The sequence below is a fragment of the Gopherus flavomarginatus genome, chromosome 4 (assembly GCF_025201925.1).
Source record: "Gopherus flavomarginatus isolate rGopFla2 chromosome 4, rGopFla2.mat.asm, whole genome shotgun sequence".
Classification (NCBI taxonomy): domain Eukaryota; kingdom Metazoa; phylum Chordata; order Testudines; family Testudinidae; genus Gopherus; species Gopherus flavomarginatus.
Window position 1 is genome coordinate 196,418,355 of NC_066620.1, and position 26,778 is coordinate 196,445,132.

General features: G+C 45.4%; 1 protein-coding gene across 1 annotated transcript; it reads left to right on the forward strand.

Moving 5' to 3' along the window:
* Positions 1-734: 734 nt before the first annotated feature.
* LOC127050121 (b(0,+)-type amino acid transporter 1-like) lies at positions 735-24,381 on the forward strand. Its single transcript, XM_050951649.1, has 6 exons — positions 735-1,478; positions 13,385-13,518; positions 19,253-19,382; positions 21,005-21,129; positions 21,781-21,868; positions 24,148-24,381. The coding sequence occupies exons 1-6, from the start codon at positions 735-737 to the stop codon at positions 24,379-24,381; spliced, it is 1,455 nt and encodes a 484-aa protein (XP_050807606.1).
* The last annotated feature ends 2,397 nt before the right edge of the window (positions 24,382-26,778 follow it).

Here is a 26,778-nt window from a genome sequence, read left to right on the forward strand (position 1 = left end):
ACTTAACTCCCTTCAACCATTGAAACAGAGCATGAATCTGCCCTTAACTGTGGGCATTGTGTCTATGGACCGCGTTTGACAGAACATTCACCTCACTTGCTCGGTCCTTGATTTCGAAACTGAACTCAGTGCTTGTCCAAATGAGACGCAATAACCAGCCTTTTGGGGAAGAACCTGTTAAACAGCTCCTTGATATGGAATGAAAAACCAAGTTCGAAGCTCCAGCATCATGGGTCTACAGTACCAGTTCTGAAAATTGCTTGAATAGCGACTTTTAATCAGCCTCAGAAAATAAAGTGCATATTTGTATGGGAATTAAGCTTGTCTGCAGCTTCTCTTTGGATTTACACAGACATATAACATGCAAAACTGCAAGATAATCAGGATTACACAATCCTGCAAGGTGCTGAGCACCTCCTCTGGTGTGTTGAGGGCAGACCATTCCCATAGCTTGCAATGGGAGTAAAAGAGGTTCAGCACCTGAGCCAGGGTGAAACAGGGTAACAAGGCACTGTGTTATAACACATCATAAGATGGTAATAAAAAGAAAGGAAGGCAACAAAAAGTTAATATATCTCATGACAGTCTATAAATCACTGAACAGTAACATCTGAAGTAACTTAACTGCTGTAATTATTAACTGTGACTTTAAGGATTGAGACAGTCCTTACCTGAAACACTGAGTCCTGCTATTTTACATCTTCTCTGAAGCAGCATATACTAACAGCTCCATTATGAGGGAAAGGAGGACAGTAGACTCTTCTAGTTCGGCTGCAGATCCGAGTGAAGGGATGGGGACTTTAAGGCTGAAGCGAGAGGTTGGACTGATTAGCGCTGTGTCGTTAATTGCTGGAACCATGATAGGATCTGGGATCTTTATGTCTCCAGAGTGGGTGCTGTACCATATGGGTAGCCCTGCAGGTGCTCTCATCATCTGGGCTGCTTGTGGTCTGCTGGTCATGTTTGGAGCCCTGTCATATGCTGAACTTGGGACTATAATTAAAGAGTCAGGGGGGGACTATATTTATATCTTAAGGAATTTTGGCTCTCTTCCTGCTTTTCTTTTCGCATACACTTCCATCATCGTGGTAAGGCCTGCCAGCATGGCAGGTGTCTCTTTAAGCTTTGCTGAATATGCTGTTGCTCCATTTTACCAAGGATGCTCAACCCCTCAGGTAGTGGTCAAGTGTACAGCCGCTAGCTGTATCCTGCTTTTAACCATCATTAATTGTCTCAATGTGAGGCTGGCCACAGCCATTATGAACATATTTACAGTGGCCAAACTGTTAGTTTTGCTGGTCATTGTGATAGGCGGAGTGGTGTTGCTCATCAATGGACACACGCAGAGTTTCCAGGATGCCTTTCAAAACACAACTGCAGGTATTGGGCCAGTTGGAGCGGCATTTTATCAGGGACTGTGGTCCTATGATGGATGGAACAACCTGAATTTTGTGACCGAGGAACTTAGGAAGCCTGAAGTGAGTGAATTATATTGATTTTACTTTATTTGTTTAATTTTGCAAATATCATTGATTTTTTTAAGCTAATGAGAGGGGCAATACTGTCTAGTGGTTAAAGCACAGAGCCACGCAAGCTGGGCTCTGTCCTTGACTTGTTGGTGATTTTGAGCAAACCATTTAACTTCTCTATGCTTTATTTAACAACATGTGGGCAAAGGAGATCCAGTGGATTTTGTGCATTTAGATTTTCAGAAAGCCTTTGACAAGGTCCCTCACCAAAGGCTCTTGAACAAAATAAGCAGTCATGGGATAAGAGGGAAGGTCCTCTCATGGATCGGTAACTGGTTAAAAGACAGGAAACAAAGGGCAGGAATAAATGGTCAGTTTTCAGAACAGAGAGAGGTAAATACTGGCATCCCCGAGGGGTCTGTACCAGGAACAGTCCTATTTACAATATTCATAAACTATCTGGAAAAAGGGGTAAACAGGGAGGTGGCAAAATTTGCAGATGATACAAAACTGCTCAGGATAGTTAAGTCCCAGGCAGACTGTGAAGAGCAACAAAAGGATCTCTCAAAACTGGGTGACTGGGCAACAAAATGGCAGATGAAATTTAATGTTGATAAATTCAAAGTAATGCCCATTTGAAAACATAATCCTAACTGTACACAAACAATGATGGGGTTTAAATTAGCTGTTATCACTCAAGAAAGAGATCTTGGAGTCATTGTAGATAGTTCTCTGAAATCATCCACTCAATGTGCAGCGGCAGTCAAAAAAGCAAACAGAAAGTTGGGAATAATCAAGAAAGCGATAGATAATAAGACAGAAAGGATCATGTTGCCTCTATATAAATTCATGGTATGCCCACATCTTGAATGCTGCGTGCAGATGTGGTCGCCCCATCTCAAAAAAGATATATTTGAATTGGAAAAGGTTCAGAAAAGGGCAACAAAGATGATTAGGGGTATAGAACGGCTTCCATATGAGGAGAGATTAATAAAACTGGGACTTTTCAGCCTGGAAAAGAGGCAACGAAGGGGGGATATGACGGAGGCCTATAAAATCATGAGTGGTATAGAGAAAGTAAATATGGAATTGTTATTTATTCCTTCTCATAAAACAAGAATAAGGGGCCACCAAATTAAATTAATACGTAGCAGGTTTAAAACAAACACAAGAAAGTATTTTTTCACACAACGCACTGGCAACCTCTGGAACTCCTTGCCAGAGGATGTTGTGAAGCCCAATATTATAACTGGGTTCAAAACGGAGCTAGACAGATTCATGGAAGATAGGTCCATCAATGGCTATTAGCTAGGATGGGCAGGGATGGTGTCCCTAGCCTCTGTTTGCCAGAAGCTGGGATTGGGTGACAAGGCATGATGATAACCTGTCTGTTCATTCCCTTTGGGGCACCTGCCATTGGCCACTGTCAGAGGACAGGATACTAGGCTCAATGGGCCTTTGGTCTGACCCAGTATGGCCATTCTTATGTTCTTATTTTCTCTCTCCATAAATTGGGGATTAAAATAGTCACCAATCTTTGGTTGAATGGAGCCATGTGAGTGCAAAACTATACAGAACATATTTCATACCAGTGCAGCACCAAACAAATGTACAGATCTAATAGAAGGTGCACAATTCAATAGTAATTTAAATTACAATGAATATCTTTCATTACACAGCACTTCTACCCAAAGAATTTTAAACACTGAAAGGCAGACACCTTTAGGGTGGAGGAAGACAATCTATGGAAATACAGCACACTGTTCCACAGCACAGGTGGGAACAGGAAGAATTTTGGTCAGGTACTCTCCACTTCTGATATCTTCAGTAAAAACCCCTGTGTTTAGTATTTGACAGTTCACAGATGTTAAGGCCAGTAGGAACCATTGCAATCACCTAATCTGATTTGCTGCATAACACAGGCCAAAAATCCTCACTGTGCTCTCAGTCCAGTTCTCAATGGACAAGTATTCATATCACAAAACTCCATAGGACAGTTAGGGCTAATTGTCACCTATGAGCTGTGATCTAAATCTGATCTAACCCTTTGACGTGTTGAATGTTCAGCAATACACACTGATATTTCATCAATTTCAGGGAAACATTCATTGGATGATGCAACAAAACAGGTGGTCTTCAGGATTGGCAGCAAATAAGCTAACGTTAAAATGATCAAGAGTCATGCAGCAGATTGAAGTACAATACATCTTTGTAAATGCCTGGTTTAATTATTCACTTGACAACATAATTATATATTTTTTCTCCGTTAGGAAAGGAGTACTTTCTGGTGGGAAATGATAGCTTGTAATCTTAAAGAGTTGTGGCTAAACAGATGGCACCCTTGGAAAATCTTTATTCAGTCATAATTGGACCCTCAGAAACTAATCAATAAATAAGGGACATTTTATGAGAACATGTTGGGCGATAGTATGTCTAGTGGGTAGGGCATTGGCCTGGAGCTCAAAGATTCTGGATTCTATTCCTGGCTCTGCTACTGACTTACTGTATAACCGTGGGCAAGTAATTCCACCTCCCTATGTCTCTGTTTCCCGCCCACCCTTTGTCGGTCTTGTCTATTTAGATTGTAAATCAATCAAGGCAGGAGCTGTCTATGGGTTTGTACGATGTCTAGCCAAAAGGGACCCTGATCTCAGCTGGTGTTTTTAGGCACTATTGCCATACATGTAATAATTATAAGTGTAACTGACCCCCCATCTTGTCTCAGATAGGCCTGTGCAATGGCAAAGGTGTCGGCACATACAAACACAAGCTTTGAAGCAAGTGTTGTCTGTGCAGCTATAAGAGCCATATAGGCATTTAACATTTGATGTCATTCCAAGAATGACAGGCGCTCTGGAAACAAAAGAGATCTTTATTCCCAGGGCAGGGATAGAATGAAAGTCATAAATTAGTGAGAATGTTACACTAAACAATACATGTCATTAGGGTATAACACAGCTAGCAAATCCTGAACTAGCTACTGGTCACACCAACTCTTTGGTTCAGACCAGGACAAAATGGCATGCATCTGTGTGGTCCTTTGGAGGAATCACAGAGGCATTTCCAAAACTGGGACTATCTGTGGTGCAGATGTCTTTCCCTTTTGTTCCTCAGCATGCAGTCTCTCTAGCAGGAGTCTCCCCATGATACAGCCCTGCTCCTGCAGACTTTAATTCTGTACCAGCACCTGCTGCACCCCCTGGTCTCTCTGTCTCTTACACACACACAGTCTCTCTCTCTCTCTCTCTCACACACACACAAAATGAAACAATTCTAAACAAATTAAGCTAATTCTCCAGGATGGGAAGGAAGGGCGAGACTGATATTGTTATTTGTACTTTAAACACTTAGTGGTGCCAGCTACTCTGATTATAGATCTATCCAGGGGTGAAAGTAACTTGTCTTAAAGGACTTACTGGTACGCCGGAGTCCTGAGTGGGGGTGGTTGGGGCCTCAACTGGAAGAGGCTGGGCCTTTAAATCCCCCAGGCCCTTGAAATCCAGATTTAAAGGGCCTGGGGCTCCAGCTGCAGTAGTGGTGGCTGGGAGCCCCGAGCCCTTTAAATTACTGCCGGAGCTACCAGCTCCAGAGGCATTCGGGAGCCCTGGGGCTCGGGTGGCTATTTAAAGGGCCCGGGGCTCCAGCCTCTGCTACCACAGCGAAGCCCCGGGCCCTTTAAATCGCCACCCTAGCCCCGCTGCCGGAGCCTTGGGGTAGCAGCAGCGGCAGTGGTCTGGGGCTTGGGTGGAGATTTAAAGGGCCATGGGCTCCGGCTGCTGCCGGAAGCCCCAGACCCTTTAAATTGCTGGCCTGGGGAAGCTGGTACGGTTGGCAGTGTACTGGCTTTTGCTGGCACCTTGGACCAGACCAGACAGGCTTCCTTTCACCGCTGGATTTGTCTAAATACCTAGATAGATAAGAGTGAGTGTGAGGGCACTGATGGTACACACAAGGCTGCTTCTGACCATGGTCTTCCTCTGCTCCGCTCACTTCTACTCCTGATCCCTTCCTCTCCACCCCTGGCAGTCACAATTGTAAAGAGAGTTTGTAAGCACATGGTTGAGGAAGCAAACAATTATACATGAATGTCCCAGTGAAGGACCTTGGCTATGGACAGTTATAGTGAACTTCTGCATTCAAGGCCTGGTCTTTCAGTCCTTATTCAGGCAAAACTCACTCAAGTCAATAGAATTGTTGCCTGAGTGACGACCTTGGGACTGAGTCCATTGTGAAGGTATTGTGTGAAAAACATGATTTCACTTTGGCTACATCTGCTCTTAAGAGTGTACAGGGTTACATGTGCATATACTGTGTATTCCGTATCCATGACATGTGTCTACATATGCCATGCTGGGCACTGGTATATGCTGTGCAAAGGCATATATCTGCGTCTGCACTGCCCCTTTTTGGTATGTGACATTAGTGGTATCCCAGAGCTGGACACACTCTGAGAACCACCTTGCTGCATGTTGCTGGTACTGTACCCTGCCTCCATGCACTTGACAACGTTAGCTCCCACTCGTCTTTCCCTTCTGCCAAACTCTGTTGGGGGTATGGAACAGGTCCAGGAAGATGTGGTTCTGCTTCTGCTACTGCTCGCAGGACAAATGTTCATGGGGTGCAGTACTGGACAGTGGATGGTTAGTCCAGAGAGTTGTCAGGTGATGAAGATGGCTGACCCAGAGGGGGAATGAAAATCCACTCAGGTGCCCTAGAATGGATGGTTTGAATGCTGGGATCATGATGGTATGCCATGAGTGGACCACCACTTCTGGTCCCAGAGAAGTGGCACAGTGTGGTGGGATGACATCATGCTGGAATCTTGGGATGATGACCAGTGCCTCAGAACTTCAGAATGAGGAAGCAGACCTCCATTCAGTTGTGCCAGGAGCTTGCACCAAGCCCCCACGGCTAGACCACTCGATCTCAGAAACCCATACCAGTGCAGAAGCGGATGGCTATTTCCCTTTCAGGGAAATCAGGCAACACCTGGACAGCATCAGTCAGTTGCCAACCAGTTCAGGGTTGGGAAGTCAACTGTTGAGACGGTGGTTGTACAGATATGCCATGCTGTCAATGCTGTAATCTACCGATGCGTGACTGGCATAATGCAAGTCTCTGAAATTATAGTAGCATTTCAGAGGATGATTTTTCCTAATTGTGCGGGGCCATGGACAGAACACACATCCCTACACTTTTCCCACTAAAAGGGGCCAGTAAGTATGTGAACTGCAAAGGTTACTATTCACTAGTTCTTCAAGGCTTGGTGAACTGCAGGGGTTAGTTCATGAATTTAAACTCTGGACACACAGGGAAGGTCCATGATGCCAGGGTGCTCCGGAGATTGGGGTTGTACTTCAAGGGAAAAACGGGAATTTATTCTTCCAAAACAATGTAACTACGTATGGTGCTTCTGTGCAGACATTTATTCTGGGGACTCTGCGTACCCACTCCTACCACGGCTCATGAAGCCTCACCCCGACATCTCTGACCCAAGAAAAAGGGAATTAAACTACAGACCGAGTAGCTACAGAACGGTAGTGAAGTGCGCCTTTGGGCAGTACCTCTGGACCCATCTGGATGCCAGCATGGCCCATGGGGTTTGGATTATCATGGTGAGCTTGCTTTGTATAAACTATGTGGGGCTCAATGGGAATACTGCCACAGCCAGTGGGCACAAGACAGAACTGCTTTCCCAAGCTTATGCAGGCAACCCCCACCCATGTGCACACTGGTCCTCGGTCCTGGAGGGCCAGCAAAATTCATGATGCTGTGAGCTGACACATAATGGCAAAATGAGGAGCCAGACGGTGAATTGGGACTGTGTCGGGGTACACTATTATGACAACTTAACACTGTTTGACGAGCGCAGCAGAGCTTTGCCACACACTTCAAGGGATACCTTGATAGGTTTTGATCCCCTGCAGTGAATGTTCTAACTGAAAGCAGACAATTGGGGGAGGACCCTCAGGGTTAACACCTCTGGTCATGGTTTTGCATTGTGGAGAGTTTTAATGGAGCAATGTTTTTGTTTCATGTTAACTGCTCTGTTTGGGGTTGGTTTATGGGGAGTGTGATTCATCCCACACAAGCCTGGAAATGATTAATGTGGCCCAAGAAGGGTTAAGTAACCTGGTAGGCCGCACCTGAGGGAGAGTTAGGCTTGATGAGCAAGCACTGATTGAGGAAGAAGCCCAGTTGGGCAGGAGCAGGCAGGGCTGGTATAAGGGCAGGAAGAGAGGGCAGAAGGAGGCAGTGCTGTGGAAGTCTGTGGTTACACTCTGGGCTTAGAGAGGGAAAGGAGGAGACCCAGGGGAAGAGTAGAAGCCTTAGGATCCTGGCCCTGAAAGAAAGGTTTAACCACAAGGGTGGTGGAGCAGAAGCCTGATGGGGTGGAGTAGGAAAAGGCTCAGGAAAATGGCAGCAAGGTTTAGGATGGTGCAGACCTTGGCTGCTGATTTGAGAGTGCCTGGACTGGTACCCGGAGCATGGATGGGCCCAGGTTCCCTTACCACTCACTGGGGAAGCAGTGCAGGGGTCTCAAACTCAATTTACCTTAGGGCCAGTACCAGTCCTCAAATCCTCCCAGTGGGCCAATAATGTCACTGAAGATGGTGTTCAGAAAAGAAAACGTTTATTGTATTTTTTATTTTGAATTTTTTAGAAATAATAAAACTGTCATGTGACTTTATACAATTCTTCACCTGCCACAGAGTTTTTAGTGTTTGCCAAACACCTGACAATGCTTCAGTTCTGTCAGTTTGTTGATGTTTGGCCTTGGTGACTGAGCAGTTGAAACCTTCAGGATTGCAGCAAGGTGTGCATCAGAAGGTTGTGTTTGGTATTTTGACTTGTTTATATTCATTGTGGAAAATTTTTTCTCACAAATGTAAATACTACCAAACAAGGACATGATTTTTTTGATGGTTTTGCAAAGCTTTGGGAAAGATGGTGGTGGCTGTCTGAAGAACTCTGTGACATCCTTGGTTTCTCTGAATTTAGTCTTTAAAGATGTGTTGCACTGTATATCAATGAGTTCAATTTGTAAATCATATGGTTCTGTTTCCACATCAACAGAAAACGGATTAGCAAACATATTGAAGCTTTCTTTGTGCTTTCTGAAATCTGAAAATGGCTGATCAAATTTTTACAAAATCAAGTCGAGTTTAGTAGTGTATTCAGAACCACTGAACTGTATTTCAGAGCCGAGCTCTTCCACAAGTGACTTGCATGCTGGGAAATGAGTGAGATTCCCCTGAGAAATCTGATTTTCCCACAATTTTAGTTTAGTTGTGAATGCTCTCATATTATCAGACACTGCTGTAACCAGCTGACCTGGACCTTGCAGCTTCAGGTTTAGGATATTCAGCTCTTGTGTTACGTCACCAAGGAAAGCAAGATCTGTCATCCATTTGTGATCTTCAAATTCTGATACAGGCATTTTAATTTCTTCCATGAATCTTTTCACCTCTGTTTTCAATTCAAAGAATCTCTTTAAAGTAGAACTCCTGCTTAGCCAGCGCAACTCAGTGAAGTAGAGCAAATCACCGTATTTAGATTCAATTTCCTCCAAGAAAGCATGAAACTGTCTGTGTTGCAAGCCCCTGGAGCAAACGTAATTCATATATTTGACAACAACTGACATGACATTGTTAGATTTCAAAGATTGACCACACAGTGCTTGTTGGTGAATGATGCAGTGTAATGCTATTGGTTGCTCAGCGTTTTGCTCAGCCAGTTTTCTTTGTACTAGTGTTACCAATACATTTTTTTTGACCAGGGCTGCCCAGAGTGGGGGGGCAAGAGGGGCAATTTGCCCCAGGCCCTGGGCCCCTCTGGGGCCCCCACGAGAGTTTTTTGGGGCCCCTGGAATGGGATCCTTCACTCGCTCTGGGGGCCCCGGAAAACTCTCGATGGGCTCGGGCCCCCGGAGCTTCTTCTGCTCCCGATCTTCACTGGTGGGAAGGTTCTTCAGCTCCAGGATGGAAGGACCCCCCGCCGCCGAATTACCACCGAAGCGGGACCTGCTGCCGAAGACCCCAGGCCCCCTGGAATCCTCTGGGTGGCCATGTTTTTGATCAATTATTTCTGAGGCCCCATCAGTGGTTAAGCTTGCTAACAAGTGCTATGGCAGACTGTATTGTTCCAGTGCTTCTGTGAGGCAGTGAAAAATTTCACTGGCCATTGTTCTACCATGCATTGTGGAAAAGCTGAGCAATTCTTCAGTTACTGCCAAGTTTTCATCAACGCCTCTCCCAAATATGGCAAGCTGCATACTGTCAACCAAATCGGTACTCATCAATTGTGATTGAATATGCGTGGAAAGTTGTGCTTTTCTCAATGAGCTGCCCATCGATATCTTTAGAGAGCTCAAGAATATGCTCTGCTAGGCTGATATTGCTGAAAACCTCTCTCCTATCAGAACATATGACCTCACTGACTTTAATAAAGCATTGTTTAATAAATTCACCATCAGTAAATGGCTTCCCACACTTAGCAATCGTTTCACTCATGACATAACTTGCCAAAACTGCTGACTCTGACCTTTTTCTCGCTGTCTGAAAAAGCTGCTGCTGCTTCTCTAATTCTTTTTTCAATAGTAAAACCATCTTCTCTCTGTGTTCTCCCTGACATTTATCATATTGCTGCACATGTTTCATTGTGTAATGGTGTTTGATATTGTAGTCTTTTAAAACAGCAACTTTATCTTTGCAGTTCACGCATGAGTTAGTCTGTTTGTACTCAGTGATAAAGTCTCTGGGACCACCAAGCACCTTCACCAAGACCATCCTACCATGAGGCAGTTCCTGCTCCACTTTCCCACACTCCATGCTCTGCTGACAGCAGGACCTTGCTGGGCACAAAAGCGGCTGAGGAGACACAGTCATGGTCTGCCCACTGGTCAGATGCAGGTGGTGAGGAGCATGGCTACTACCCTAAAGAGATGGGGCGGTGGGTGATTTTAACCCTCCCTGTGTTGTGTGTCTGGGATTATGCTCCCATCAGGTTCAGTGCCTCCTGATGCTCCTGCTGAGATGGCCTCCTCCTACACAACCTACCAACATGACATGGGACAATGAGTAAAAAAGTAAATAAAAGGCCCCATTTCATTACACAGACCTGCAGTGCCGACAGCTAGAAAGAACCTTTCTTTTCTTCTTATCTTCACCTTATCTTATCTGTCAGCACCAGGCACATTGCCTCCATGCAGGCACCGCTTCTGAAGCTTCCGTGGCGCTCAGGGAGGGGGGACGGAGGCAACATGCCCCCTCAAGCTGTTATTGGAGCCTCATGAGTCACGCCATCTCCTAGCCCATTTCCCACTCTTTTCTCTTGCTCCCTTGGCCTCATGCCGCCCTAGCTGACTGTGCCTGGCGACTAGTAATGGTATCTCTGTCACTCTCCCCCAGCCAATGGGAGCTGCTGGGGGCAGTGCCTGCAACAGACTGAGCTGGCAGCGTGGCTGCATGGGTCACGGCTCCACTAGCAACAGCAGGGATAGGGAACTGCTTGCAGGTAGCCAAGCTGCCCGCGGTGAATGTCCCCCAGGCAACAGACCTCAAAAGTTTTATGAATGACATATTGCCTAGTGCAACCCCTGAGAGCGGTCGGATGGAGCAGGATGGAGCAATGTTGGGGGGAGAGGCATGTGAATCTCTCCTGCCCGCTCCCTTGCCACCCTCCCTCCTCCCAGCCGGCAGCTACAAAGGCCAGATGAAAGAACTTTTTTAAAAGTTTCCACGGGCCGCAGTGGGGAGGTTCTTGGGCCGCAGATGGCCATGGGCCGGGACTTTGAGACCCCTGTATTAACATATATACGTGGAACAAGAACGGTTTGTAACAGGAACAAATGACCCTCCCCCCACAGCCAAATTCTTTTACAAGTGGGAAAAAATTACTTTATGCAAAGACATCTCCACAACCTTCTCTTCTCCTTGAGAAGAGGGAGAATGCCTGTGGACTATTGTGTGTTGTGACAAATGGAGACATCTCCTGTGTGGCATCTGGAGGCCGAACACAGGCTGTACTAGGACTGGACCAGGCTCCCTCGAGAGGGGATTTTGGCGACTGAGGAGGACATAGTGCTGGGCATCCAGCATGCCCCTCCCCAGCAGGGAGGGAGTTGGGATTCACTGCTGCTGGAGAAGGAAGAGGTGGTGTTGCCTGTTCCCGTAAAGGATCAGTGTCCCCAGCAGTGGGCAGGCCCTGAAAACATTACATTACCAGTTGAACTAGGGGCTGTATGAGTGCGTGAGTCTATTCCCTCTGTGCACATCCCATTGCCCGTGCTGTCTCTCCATTTTCAGGAATGCCTCATCCTGCCTAAGAGCCTGATCCTCTCTTATCCTAGGAAAGTCCAACTGCCCCTGACTCCTGTCTGCACCAACAGGCAGGTCCTCCAGAGTCCTTGACATGGCTGGGGTGTCCCTCTGCCCTACCACCAGGATGGGTTCCCTCTCAGCAGAATGTCTTGCCATGACAAAGACTCAGGTAGAATTATATTTCATTTTTATCTTGGAAGGAACCTAAATCCCCTCACATAACACAACTGTACTGCTGAAGGCCACAGTATTGCTACTTTTTAGAATCCAGGCAATGCAGCTGTTACAGCCCCCTTCTTTCACACTGCTTTGGCAGCCCATAAGGAAGCAGCCGAGATTTAAAATGGTAAGATACCTGCCTTACTTTTATTAAAACGCAATGTTTACAGTGTGTGGGGTGGGTTCGGTTCTTTCAGGGGTCATGGTACAAGTCACCGTTCTGTTCTTTAAAGGCTGCCCATTGCTTGGAGAACATAGCAGTTCTGAATATACCAGAATGGAAAAGACTGTGGAGGGCACCCGGTCACCTATGCTAGAGAGATGTTTCTAATAAGGGTGACCCCTCTATTGCTGAGTGGAGGAGTTTGGTGAACTAGGGAGCTGGACCACACCCATTTGCTCTGCTGTTAAACCTGGGGAACCAGCTTGAATTTCTGCTGCACCAAATATTTGCTGAATTATGCCCTCAGGGCTGGGTGGAAATTTGAGAGGAAATTGACCAGCTAGCAGACAGAGTTTCCTTCCCATGGTAAAGGAACAAAGAACAACAGAAAACATCCACTCGCCCCTGAACTCATCCCCCCGCCCCCTGCATCACCAGAAAGTCCAACCCCTGTGTTCAGTGAGCAGCACTGAAAGGGACAGGGAAACCACAGAAGTGCCTTTTCTTCACTGCACCTTTGGATTAACACCTCTCCACTGCTAAGGGACACAGCATTGTGTCGGAACTGCCAGAGAGGATGCCTCACTCACCCCACTTCTCCCCGCTTCTGCAAAGTGACTCAGTGTAGAGAGAGGCCACATGGACTGGGAATGGTAATAAACATTTGCAATGGTCACAGGGAGAATAGAGTGCTCTGCCTTTCCTTGGACCAACAAATGATTCCCTTCCCGGACCCACATCTAAGCCACCACCTCTCCTCCCCCTCCATGCAACTCCCATTTGCAAAGGGCAGGAAGTGGAAGAGAGGGAAGTGGGGCGAATTTCAGTCTTTAAGTAACCGTAACCATAAGTATCATAAAATTGTTCTTTTCCCAGCCGGGCCCTATCAGAACCTGCATCCCTGTCCCTCCGGTCTCTATCTCTGTTCAGCGTGCTGGACAACAAAGGCTCAGGCACACAGAGACACAGGAACTCTGTTATAGCCGCTGCTAAATGCTTTACAGTGGTTCATGGGAATTCAATAAAATAGGTTATGGCACAAGAATGTACATGTGACCATGTCCACACTCACCCTATCAAAGGTTTCACTGTGCATTAATTGTCAATGAAGATTTCAATTCCAGAGTGAGCTGGCCATCAGCAAGAAGCCGCTGTAAATATCCATCGCTGTGTTGGAGCCCTTAGCTCATCCTTCTTTATCTCTTCCCTAGGTGAACCTTCCAAAAGCGATGATGATTGCCATTCCTTTGGTGACATGCCTATATTTGCTGGTAAACGTGAGCTACTTCGCAGCCCTGACTCCAGCCGAACTTCTGTCTTCGGGCGCTGTGGCTATCAGCTGGGGGTGAGTTATGTGTGTACTAACAGTGTCACTGCGGCCCAGTGGCTAGGGCACCAGACTGGCATTCAGGAGAACTAAGTGCTACTTGCAGCCCTGCCACTGGCCTGCTGAGTGACCTCGGGTAGGTCACTTCACCTGTTTCCCCACCTGTAAGATAGGGATAATGACACTAACTTCTTTTGTAAGAGGCTTTGAGTTCCACGGATGGAAAAGTGCTATATTATTATTAGAGAACTGGATTATTTTTTATATTTTTGTCAGCCCAAAGATTTCCAGAGCACCTCCCAAGCCATATAAACACAGTACCACCGAGATGGACCCATAGAATGGGATAGTGCCACACAAAGGCTCACAGGCCAGAAAGGGCTAGTCTGATCTATTCTGGACTCTGGCTCAGACCTTGGGTAAACTGTGTCTTCTTAGACCCTTTTTCAACCCCCTTAGTGCACCCCTTTCAAGTAACAGGTCTGTGCCTCCACTTCTCTTGGGAATGGGACCCTGTAGCGGGGTGGTAGCCTGCTCCGGCCCTGGAAGGGTCAAAGCCAGCCCTGGGATAGGGCTCAGGCTGCTAAGCAAAGCCTGGACTGATTGAGGAAGTAGCCACGGCTGGGGCCACACCCCAATCAGGCTGCAGCTGGCCCTATAAAGGGGCTGCTAGGCTGGCACTCAGGCACAGTCTCTCTCTTGAGTTGAGAGGGATGGGCCTGGCTGCTGGGAGCTGAGCAGGGTACCTAGACTGGAGCAGGGCTGGCAGAGGAGCTGAGGAGCTCTGGCCTGGAAAGCCCCAGGCTGCAGGCCTTGACAAAGGCCGGAAGGAGTACTGGGGTTGCAGAGGGGCAGCCCAAGGGTAGGCAGAGGCAGCAGGTCCAAACCCCCCTTGCCAGTGATGAGTGGCTTTTACACTGCAGTCTGCCCCAGTGAGTGGGGGCTAAACGGTGACTGGCAGTAGCCAAAGACTGAGGTGAGATGGGGATAGGGGTTGGGGGTTCCCCGGGGAGGGGAGACCTAGTGACACTGTGGGGTACTGCAGGGGGCAGAACCCTGAGTGAAGGGACACCGGGGTCCGGGAGGGACACGGGGCCAGCGGCAAGGCAAGACGCTGGCCTGCAGAGGGTGCTCTGGAGGCCGGTGAGCTAATTCCCTGGACGATCATCCGGAGGTGCCGCAGGGGTGCGTTGTCGCCCTGCTACAGACCCACAATTCAAACACTTTCCAACTGGATCTCTGGATTACAAACCCTGGTTGTCATCAGCTGTGTTACCAAGTAGGCCCAAAGGGCTGGGCACCTTCAAGAGTTTCCCTTTGGAAGCCTGTGGAGATTAACAGTGTGCAGTAACATAGAAGCAGCTTCTGGAGAACAAAGTGTGATTCATTTGCCAACAGGCTCTCAGCATGCAGAGAAATGGATTTCGGACAACAAATACAACTATCCTCGTACTGTCTTACCTACTCTTGGCATTCTCTCAAGCCCCCAGATAGCCATGACTTAGCCTTGCTGTCCCCCATTCACTTGGGGACCAAGCGACAGCCTGCTTGCTGCAGACCCTGACTTTCAGTCAGTCTGTGTCAGCCTGCGCCAGCTGACAACTCCCTGGAGGGCGGATCTTGTAACTGATCAGCATCTTTTGATCTCCAGGTTCCCAACCTTGACAAAACTGCATAAGGGTGGTCTAGCTCGACAAACCTTGGCGCTCAGGGATGTGAAAAATCCATCCCAATCAGCACTGTAGTTACGCCAACCTAATCCTTGGTGTAGATGCAGCTAAGCTGATGGAAGAATGCTTCCATCGACCCATTTGCCATCACTTAGGGAGGTGGTGTTCCTCCAGCGACAGAAAACCCCCTTCTGTCTGTGTCTACATTATAGGGTTACACTGGCATAGCTTCTATGCTGTAGGTATGCCACTATAGTCCCTGTAGTGTAGACATGGCTATGTCACCAGGGTCGGGTACAAGAATTGCCTCGCCACAGCTGTTAACTTGGCCACTGTGTTTGAGTGTTTGTTGGGATGTGCGCTGTCCAGGCCATTGTGTTACCTTTCCAGCTAGATTCCCCTATCATCCCCCTTTCGGATCTAACTCCATATAAATAAACACACAGAGTATGCACAATATTCATAAAAATAATAAATCCCCTTACCTTTTGTGATGAAGGGGGAATGTTCTTAATGTGTTCTTTGAATAGTAAGTGGGGAGTATTGACCTGGGAAGGTTGCAGGGGAGTTTTGCTGGGACTGGCTGCATTGAGGCTGGGAGACTTTCCTTGAGGGAGGATACCTGAGCACGTAACATGAGAACCCAGGAAGGGGGTTGGAGGCCAGATGACACCTCTGTCTGGGAAACTGGACAAAGGCTGCGGGGAGGAGCCAGGGGGAGGCTAAGTGAGATGGCTGGAGGGAGTTTCAGTTTGGAGCTGGCTGGGAAAATGGAGGGGAGTCCAGATGGGGCTCTGGCCTCCCTGCCCCCCCGCAGATTGACCTAACTGTGGAGGTCCTGTTGTCTGCAAGACCTGTCCTGGACTGTGTTCCTGTCGTCTAAATAAACCTTCTGTGTTACTGGCCGGCTGAAAGTCACGGTGGATCGCAGGAAGCCAGAGGTGAATCATAGAATCACAGAATATCAGGGTTGGAAGGGACCTCAGGAGATCATCTAGTCCAACCCCCTGTTCAAAGCAGGGCCTTGTCTCCCCCACACTCCGTAACACCTTTACCTGTACATTGCAAGCTCTCAGTTACATCCACCTCTAGGACAGGAGAAGCAGATGGCCTGTTTGCGCAACTTGTGTGTCTTTTTCTATGTGTCTCCTTTTATTGCTGCTCACTGACATTCCCTGGGCAGCCTCTCCAACTTGATCACTCCGTGCCTCTTTTCAAGGCCCGTGTCCTGCGATGATTTAGTATTCTTCTTTGATCCTAGGCTTTGCCTTGGGAAAAGTAAACCATTCTAGCTTGGCTGGAGCCAACCAGGGGGTATCCCTCCATTAACATTTCCCCATTGTTTCCTCAAGGACCCCTAGCATTCTCCATGATAGTGCCACTGTTTCATTTCCTGTTTGTCACCACTCTAACAGCTTCCTTAAATTGAACTCCTTGCTGTTAGGAAGGATAATATTAAACAGATAATCTGAGGTACAAAAGATATTTATAAAAAGCCAACACATCACTCCCTCATTCTCCACACCCTGCATACACAGACCATAGAATTTCATCAAGTGATTCCTGCATCAAGCTCCTGGCTTCTGGGTGAGATATAGCATATATTTTAGAAAGCCATACAACTCAGATTTTAAGACTTCAAATGACAGAGAATCCACCACACTTCTAAATAAGTTGTTTATGGGATGGGAGGACAAATTTTGGCCACAAACACTGAGGCAATCTCTATTCTTATTAAAATTCAACAGGACCTTTGTTTCTAGGGGTATGAGACAACATCTCAGGTTTTAAGAACTCATTTATGCTCTTACTGCATTGTTAATAACCCTTAATATAATTGAAAACAGGAGGTCAAAGGACCAGTGTTCTGCTCTAACCAGTTACAAAACCCCATTAAGTTCTGGGGGCATGAACTTTCTCTGCACTTCCTTTCCTGTCATTCCTGATTAGCGTGTTATTTGTGAGTTCTCTGTTTTATAACCTGCCTCCTTCTCCTACTTGACTAACCTTTTCACTCTGAGAGCACAGCTTTGGAAGAAACATGGCCCCAGAAACCAGGAGGTGGGCCAGTGTGCAGTGCAGTGCATGTCTGAGGGAGAAGAGGGAGGCCCATGGTGACCAGGAAGTGGGTAGGGCAAGATGCTTATGGAGCATGAGTGAAGGTTCCAGCAGCAGTGCAAGAACTCTGAAAGTCACGTGTTAACTGCTGGTTAAAGTAAAAAAAGCTGCTAGAGAAATGCATTATCTAGTGGCTAGAGCACAGGACAGGGAGCTAGGAGTTCCTGAACTCTTGTCCTCGCTCAGATAATTATGGCTGAAATTTCAGAAGCATGGTCTCCCTTTGGGCATAATTTGCATCCACAAAACTGCCTCAGCATTTCTTTTGAGTCAGCAATTGGGTAGCAAATGCAAATCTAAATGGTTGCACCTTGAGAAAGCGTCTCAGATTTGCACCTGAAGTTCATTTTCAGGGCCCCAAAAGTGCAGCTGCCAATTTTGTAGGTGCAAAACAGCAGGGTTGCCAACTCTTGTGACTTTATTGCATGCCTGGTGATATTTGGAGTTTTTTCTGAAAGCCCCACCTTCTGGAGTCATGTGATTATGTGAGGTCCTCACCTTCATTTTTTTTAAAGGTGGAGCCCTCCTAGATTCAGAGACAAGCTTGAAATCATGAACAATAAAAGCTCAAAACACAGAAGGCAAACACCCTTCTCCCTTTTAATATTTTTTATATCATGATTTGTAAGCTCATCTTGTATTTTGGAAGGGACCTAACTCATGATTTTTGAACTCCTGAGATTGACAAGACTGAAACAGGGTGGCCGAGCCTTAGCCAGGCTGAAAGTATAATCCAAATCTGGTGGCTTCCAATACAATCTGCCGCAAGTGCTGCCATGTCCCCGTCTCCCACCCCCCGCACCCCCTCACACACATTGTTTTCTCTCTTCCTTTTTCTTTACAGTGGTACAGATGAGTTCAAGCCACAAAATTCAGATTGAGATTTCAAGCATAAAATGATTGGGTTAGAAAGGATCACAAGGGTCATCTCGTTTAACCCCCTAAAGATGTTTGGATCTGGGATTTTGGTCCATTAAATGCACACAAATGGTGATTTCTTTGACAGGCCAATGCTGTTGTAATACATTTACTATTGTTAATTTCACCCTCCATCATCCCCAAAGGTAGAATTTAGTTTTGTTTTAAGTACCAGTTTATACGCAGGAACAAGAGGCTATCATCTCAGCATCTGCCTCCAGAGACCTCTGCAATCTTATGTTTGGTTTGTTAGGGGAACACCAAGCTGGATGGAGCCTGCCTCTCAAGTTTTTATGGTTCTGATTATCCTTTTACTGATTTTAAACCAGTGTAACTCTATTGACTGATACGGTGTCATGCCTGATTTACTCCAGTGAGAGAGGAGAATCAGATCCCCTGTGTTTAGCAACCTTCATTGGACAATCCATAAACTGTTTTTTGGACTCAAAGAAATGCAATTCTAGCATGTCTCTGAGAATGTACTCTGGAATCATAAAGCAACAGGGCAGTAACTAATGCTGAGGTGTTGAGAAATGTACACGTGGATTTAAAGAACTATGCTTTTAATGCATGTTTGAGGGAGTTGTTGTTTCATTGTTTCTTTGTTCATTTTTTGGTCATAGTAATAATTTAAAAAAACCTCTGACAACCCTTCGGTTTCACTTTAGCATTCTTCCCAGGATTTCTCTCCTGCCTCTTTAGATAATTAAACAAGAGGCCCCAATCCTTTACTCCTATTAAAATCAATAGGACTTTTGCTATTAACTTCAGTGACAACGAACACAGCCCATGGTGTGACAGTCATACTGCATTCTTTGAATGAATGCAATCCAGAGTTCAATCCTTGGCATAAAAAAACATGAACTACCATTCCTTAAGGGCATTTTTCTAGTTGGTCAGGATGACCACCTCTGCTGGCCACAGCATTGCGCAACTAGTTAAAGATGAATTAAGGAAGAGAGACTGATGGTCTTCCTCTGTCATGTTTAAAACCATTTGCTTTTGCATGATCTATGGCTTTGCTGTTTTATTTCCCTGTCACTTAGGAATAAAGTCCTGGGCAGCTGGGTCTGGGTGATTTCATTGTCAGTTGCACTGTCTTCATTTGGGTCAGCAAACGGAACGTTTTTCAGTGGAGGCCGTGTGTGCTATATTGCTTCAAGGGAAGGCCATATGGTAAGGGAGTGGAAAATGTCTATTTAAGGTTCGTGCTATTTCCCCCTTAATGGTGGCACATGAAGCAAAAAGGGGAAAAAGCTGCTTTGAGCCATTTACTGATATATAAAGACATCCTCATTGTTTGACCCCCCCAGTCTGTTTTGTATTTTTAAAAACACACACATTAGAAATATTAGCTCCTAGCTCCCTTTTTGCTGCAGGATTTTAGAAAACTCTGTGGATTGACTCTTCAGTTGCTGCTGGCCCAGCCACAGCTGAAGTGGGAGGTGATGCGGAATCAGACATTGTTCATAAACTCTACCCATTCGGGCTTGTCTGCATGTGGAAAGGTGCGGCTCTGAGCACCAGCAACAGAGCGTGCAGACGAGATGTGGGCTTTTTTTTACCCTCAGGTCATCTACTGTAGTGGAAATGCCTGCACATTGGCTACATTTGTGCTCACACCATTGCTGGAGCTGAAGCTGCACATGTATTAGATCAATGGTGGGGTGGGGTCGAGGGGAACTATCAAAAACGTTGAGTGTAGACATAGTCTCAAAGTCTTTCACGCTTAAGGGTCTCTCTCAATGGTTAAAGTAAATTGAAACAGGGTGGGGTGGAGGGGAGGGGAGCTGTGAGGGCGTGCTGATGCCTATGCCAAGGAGAAGAAGGGGAGCTCTTTCTCTGCACTTAGCAGGGAAGCTGTGTTTCTTCTAGCACCCCTCTATTATAGTTCTTGCTCTCCCTCATTTCTCCTCCCACCTGCATAAGTGTAAGACTCTGTGTCCCCTACGGCCTCAGCTCATGGACTCTTCAGTGTGTATAAATGCCTGGGCCCATGCAAACAACTCAGGGGGTTATGTGTCGCATGGCTCCTTTTAGAAATGAAAGATGGTGTCATCCATACATAGAAAGTTCTGGACTGCATATGATGCTCTGGGCAGTTTGGGATCTGAAAGTTCTGAGCATGTGCATTAACAGGTAGTTCAGAATGTATGCCATTACCCCGCTTTTCAGGCAGTAGAGTAGTATTATAACTGAGCACCTATACTCATTTCAGAAATTAGACAAAGTGCTCTCTTTAAACCCTCCCATTCAGAACCAAGCAAGGGAAAGGCTAGCAAGTTACCCCACATTCTGTAACAAATCAGAGTTTGTTTGGGGGCTGGTTGCAACAGTCTTTCGTTTCTAGATGCTTAATTCCCCAAATGGTCCCACTGATGTCAAGTCCCATTGGAAAGTAACTGAAAGTAGCAGAGCTGGAGAACAATGAGGCTGCCCAGATGGAACAAGGCAGAATTTGCTTTCAGAATCTTAATTATTAATGATGATAATGATCCAGAAAGAATCTAACTTGGCTTTCAGGTACCAGCTAGAGGCTAAAGACTGACAGAATCCCCTCTTTTATTTGCAGCCTGAGCAAATCTGATAGGAAATCATTGAGCCATGATAAAAATAACCTTGAGGCTTCCATGCTTACACTCTTCAGAGTAGAACTGCTTTTTAATTACAGTGCTTAGCTGCTGGTTAAGGTCCCAATCCTGAACGCTTGCTTCAGACAAAACTCCCATTGCAGCCTATGGGAACATGAGTATGCGTTTCAGAATTGTCTGTCTGTTACCCTTTGCTTTGACTTTCAGCCAGATATTCTGTCCATGGCTCATGTGAGATGCCTCACGCCTTCCCCTGCTCTGATATTTACATCAGCCATTGCTTTGATAATGATAATACCAGGAAACTTCAGCAGCATAGTAAACTTCTTCAGGTATGGTTAATATTTCCATTTCCCCTCCCTTTCCCAGAATCTGTTTTTACATTTTTAATACAATCTCTCTACCTGCTGCCTTCGTTAGCTCGGGTTATCATTTTCTAGCTAACAATTGCCGGGGGAGAGAAGAAGGGTAAGTGTGTGACTAACAAATTTGTAACATGTGAATGCTGCTGTGATTCATAGTAATTTACAAACAGATCCATATCTGTTGTTTTCATAGATTATAAGAAGAAGCCACTTTGATCCTCTCGTCTGACACTATATAATACAAGCATAGGATTTTTCAGAATCAATTCCTGTTTGAACTAGAGCATATATAGAAAAGCATCTAATCTTTTATTTAAAAATTGCTAGTGATGGAGAATCTACCACAAACTTTGTAAATTATTCCAATAGCTAATGATATTTTCTCCATTTTAAAGTTTTGATCACTGTAGGTGAGAAAAATGGAGTGTTTGTTGATAAGTGTTGGATTTAGGACAATTAAAAGGGGTTCTTGTGTACTAAAGTTAATTATTCCTTTCCTTTTTAAGCAGTGCACTTTCTTAAAGATACATACAGTTGCTATCTGAAAAACAATGCTTTTATAGTCAGCTGATCTAATTCCTGAACTCAATGGTAGTAACTTTTTTTTTTTTGTTGCAGTTTTACAGCTTGGCTTTTCTATGGCACAACTATTGCTGGTCTCCTGTACTTAAAGATTAAGAAACCGGAACTGCCAAGATCATATAAGGTAAAATTTAAAAAAAAAATTGTTGCCCATGGAAGTGAGAATGATGTTGCATGCTTGATAGACTTTACCAAATATTCTCTTTAATCTCGTCTGGAAGGACTGAACATTAGTATACTATGGAGACAGATAGCTACCTGCGAGGAAACTGCTCTAAAGCTCATTAAACATGTATTGTATGTAAAAAAATAAAAAAAAAACACTGCCCTTCACACCAGGGAAGGTTTATCTTTGGGCCTGGATCTCAGACCTTGCTTCTTCTTAAGGATGAGAGAGGAAAATAAAATCAGATTCTGATCTCAAAAGCTACTTCTGGCTACTCCTGGGATGGGTCACCTCCTTCTGCAGGTAAACATGTGAGAAGAGGATCTAGGAAAAGGAGTGCTCTAAAAAGGAGCTCCTGAGTCATTTTGCCATGGCTGGGGCACATGTTTGCTTCCTAGGGTACTGGTTCCCAAATACAGCTTAGCTCATTGGATCCATATGAGGTCCTATTCTGGAGTCACTTGTTCCTCTCACCAGTGCCCCGATGGACTGCACAGCTCCAGAGAAGATGTGCTTCAGGGCTTCTCCTGTTAGGTGAGGAACTCATTAGAAAGGAGAGTTCCTAGGCATAGAGGAGTTAACTGAAAAAGAGAGCACAGAGCAGGCTCCATTCACAATCCATTGGCTTTTCTTTGGGATAGGGGCAATGTGTAGATTTTTGGGGTTCTCCGTGAGGCATCGAGCAGGTTTAATATTTAAAGCTAGACTTGACAAAGCACTAGTGACGGTACAGTAGAGCATGGCCCTGCACTGGCAGGGTGATGGAAAAGTCCCAGTAAGGCACCTATTACCTGTGATTCTGTCCTGAAACTAAGACAGCGAACTCCATGTTGTTGGCTAAAGAATGAAACAGTGGAAGTGCAACCCCCTGTTCAGTGTGTTTTATGTGCCTCCCGGTTCTCAGTTCACACAGGTAATGGGCCTGTTACAATTTTTAGCTTGATAGTTTTGTCTCTTTAGCTCAATCTGTAGCAACTCATGTCACTAATTCCTGAGGTCCCCTGACCTTGGCTAACATGGCAGTGGCCATAGAAGGATCTGTCCTTGTGACACACCATTGTCTGCAAGAGAAACATTTTCATACCCCAAGTAAAACTAGAGTTTTTATTAGAATTTTGCCAGAAGGGTTGGGGCCCAGTTGGGAGTGAGCAGGGGCTGAGGCAGGCAGAGCTGTGCTGCTGAGCAGTAAGGCTAGGGAGATCTGTGGAGGATCCCATCCATGCTTTCCCTATTAAACAAGAACAACACCATTGCCCTCGGCAGTTCGATACCCTACTTTCAGGAAGGAATCACGCAGTTAGAGATGGAAAAGAACAATTGGGGCATCTAACCTATCTCTCTGTCAGTGCAGGATTATTCCCTCTTGTTTATTTACAGGTCTTTGATGAAATTTTAAATTAAATTAAATTAAATTTAAACTTAATTTAAACTTAATTTAAAGTTAAATTTTGGATTAAATATTTTTAAGGCCAAACTTACAGAAATAGGCTACTTGGGCACCCACCCATCGGTGCATGTGTAACCCATATCTGCTTGGTGTGGCACTCAGTCCCCCTCTACTGGCATCTAGACCATCTAGAGCAGGGGTTGGCAACCTCTCAGAAGTGGTGTGCCAAGTCTTCATTTATTCACTGTAATTTAAGGTTTCGCGTGTCAGTAATACATTTTAACATTTTTAGAAGGTCTCTTTCTATAAGTCTATAATATATAACTAAACTATTGTTGTATGTAAAGTAAATAAGGTTTTTAAAATGTTTAAGAACCTTCATTTAAAATTAAATTAAAATGCAGAGTCTCCCAGACCAAGATCCAGGCAATGTGAGTGCCACTGAAAATCAGCTTGAGTGTGCCTTTGGAATGTGTGCCGTAGGTTGCCTACCCTTGATCTAGAGATTAATGAGTCTGCTACAGCCTTAGGCTGTACACCAAGCTTCAGCTGTCCCAGGTTCAATCCTGCCTGCCGATGACCAGGTCTGTCGGCATTACACAAGTACAAGTGATCAGTCAGACACCATTAGAGGATTTGTGGTTCTGTGTTCATAATCCTCAGTGTACCTAGAACATGCGCACACAGGTTTAATGGCTGGCTGAAGAGTTTGGGCCCAAAGGCCCAGTTTTGCACGGTGCTGAGTGCCTCCTGGAAAGTGCTATTCCAGGAAGGGGGAGGGCATTCAGAACTTCACAGGGTCAGGCCCAGGATATATATGGTCCTTTACAGAGATGTTTTGCTTTCACAGGTTCCAATTATTATACCAATAATTGTGCTGATTGCATCTGTGTACCTGGTGCTGGCTCCAGTCATCGACCAACCGCAGATGAAGTTCCTCTATGTCATCCTATTCATCCTTAGTGGTATCATTGTTTACTTCCCATTAGTTCATTACAAACGCCATCCCCAGTTTTTACAGAGAGTCACTTTGCATCTCCAGCTGCTCCTGGAAGTTGCCCCGACTGATAAGAACACGAACTGATTTAACATTCACTGTACTACACTGTTGGCTGCTCCTACTTATTTATTCCAATACTGAAGACCATATTTGTTTGAGATATATGTGCAAAATAGCTTGTTCATAGGGGAAGCAGAATAACTACATTAAGTAGATTGGAAGAAAATGGAACAAAAACATCTGGTAGATAGACATGAGCCAATGGAAGATTCCTTGTGTATTTTCTGGGGATACATTCTCCCTTCCACACACACATTCTGGACCCCCTACCATTGCTGAAGATTCCACAGTGCATGATGTATATTTCTATCCTGGCAAAGAGGGAGAGGAATTCTCATGAAGGATTCATACTTTTATTCAATCAAGGAAATTGTTTTGTCATTACATTTGTCAAATTTAGAAAATTGTTCATCAGAATAGGAAATATGAGTGAGGGTGCAATTTGGGGGATTGTATGTAGGGTCATTGCAGTTGCAGACATGCAGAAATATCCCTTCTTGTCCGTTATGAGGTCTTATTTCCATACATGTGACATGGGGGGAGGGAGGGATTCAATGTCTGACCTTCAGTTCCAAAAAGACCAGTGTGCTAAAATTGCAGCTTCACTAGCTCAGTGTGTAAAAGACTCTGCTCACCACACAAAATGGGCTAGGGTACTCTCGAAGGGGACCAATGCACACATACACAACCATGTACATCACCCTATTTTAAGCCAAAAGCCAAGTGCCATTCTGTAATGACCCCTGCCTCTGTAGGTATAGCAGTGCAAGAGAATGCACAGCAATTTGAACTAAGAACTGCCCTAAAACCACAGAGATGAAAGAAGCATCTTAGCTAGCTCAACAACTATGAGGAAACATAGTCCAATAATGGGCAGTGGCGTCCATCTGTAGCCCACACTCAGCAGACCTTTCTCCTGCATCCTTCCTCAGGTTCCCTTGTTCTCAGCTTTTCACTGATTTTTGTTTTACTTCATTTTTAACAGACTGTTGAGTTGAGTCTTTTAAAGTGAAAAAATAGTCTCCTCGCCCCATACTCCAAAGAAATATTTTGTAACAACAGTCTTCTACCCCATACCCGAAAGTATCCCCGACCTATCCATACCAATAAAAAGGGTTCTAATTAGTGGACACCACCAGGTAATTTAGCCCCAAATCTGTGTTTTGCTTACAACTAAAACAAAACAAACAAGATTTATAAACCCGAACCCACGGGGAGTTTTTATGAAGTTCAACAAATTAGTCAATAACATTATTGTTGTTGTTCCCATAGTGCCAAAGAGTCCTCGTGGATTGAGACCCCATTGTGCTAAGTGCTGTACAGACTGTAGAGAAAGAAGAGGCAGAATTTGGTGGCAGCCAGTGTAACGATGCAGCATCTGGTGGGACAAAACTGACAGTATCAATTCAGGACAAATTGCTTAGAGCAGGGCACTCATAGCCCAAGGCTGGGTGTCCTTTATTACTAAGGCACACCAAACTAGCCAAACAGAGAGGACTTCGATTTTGCCCCACTGGCTAACCAGAAGTCATACAAGCAATTTCCTCAGATACTTCAGTTTCCCAGTATCACGACCAGCGCCACTCCTTATGGGGATGACTGGTTATGAAAACCAATACCTCAGTGAAAGAAAAAGCAGTGATGGAATAAACTGCAGGTTCAAATCAAGTCTCAGGAGTATATCCACAGCTTGAATGGGTCATTCAATCCTTTGTTCAGAGCTTCAGTCTGTAGTAAAGTTCCTCCAGAGGTAAGAAGCAGGATTGAAGACCAAGATGGAGAAGATTCAGCTGCCTTTTATAGTCCTTTTGTCATGTGGCTTGTGCTTCCTTTGTTCCAAACACAAGCCACCCAGCACATGGCATGGAAAAACCTTAGAATTCTATCCATAGGCATGTCCCTGCAGGCCTTGCTGAGTCACTAGGTGTATCTGCCTTCTCTCACTGGGTCAATTATATAGTTGATGGTCCTTAATGGGCCATCAAGAAGGCTAGGCAGTGCTGATGCCAAATTATCTGGGGCGTCACCCAGAAGCATAGCACAAATTTAATATACAGACGGTATAGAGCCAATACTTATAACTTTAAATAGAAAAATGATACATACATTCAAATTGCATAATCATGACCGGCAAATCATAACCTTGTCACAAACATCTCATTTGACCTCCTTTGTACAAGATTTGGTGCCACTATGGGACCTTGGTTGCAACAATGATCTATATGATCACAGTTCATGTCAATAACGTCACAGCCTGGCTGTGGAGAGACGCGGAGGGAGCTGAAAGCAATGTACAAATGTTTGGGGCACTGCACAATAGCAGCTACAGAGGTGTCCCAGAAGGAGTTAACACAGCCCAAAGTGGTATTAGCACTTGTCTGGATTTCTGCATGGAAATCCAGGGAGTCTGCAGGTATGGTG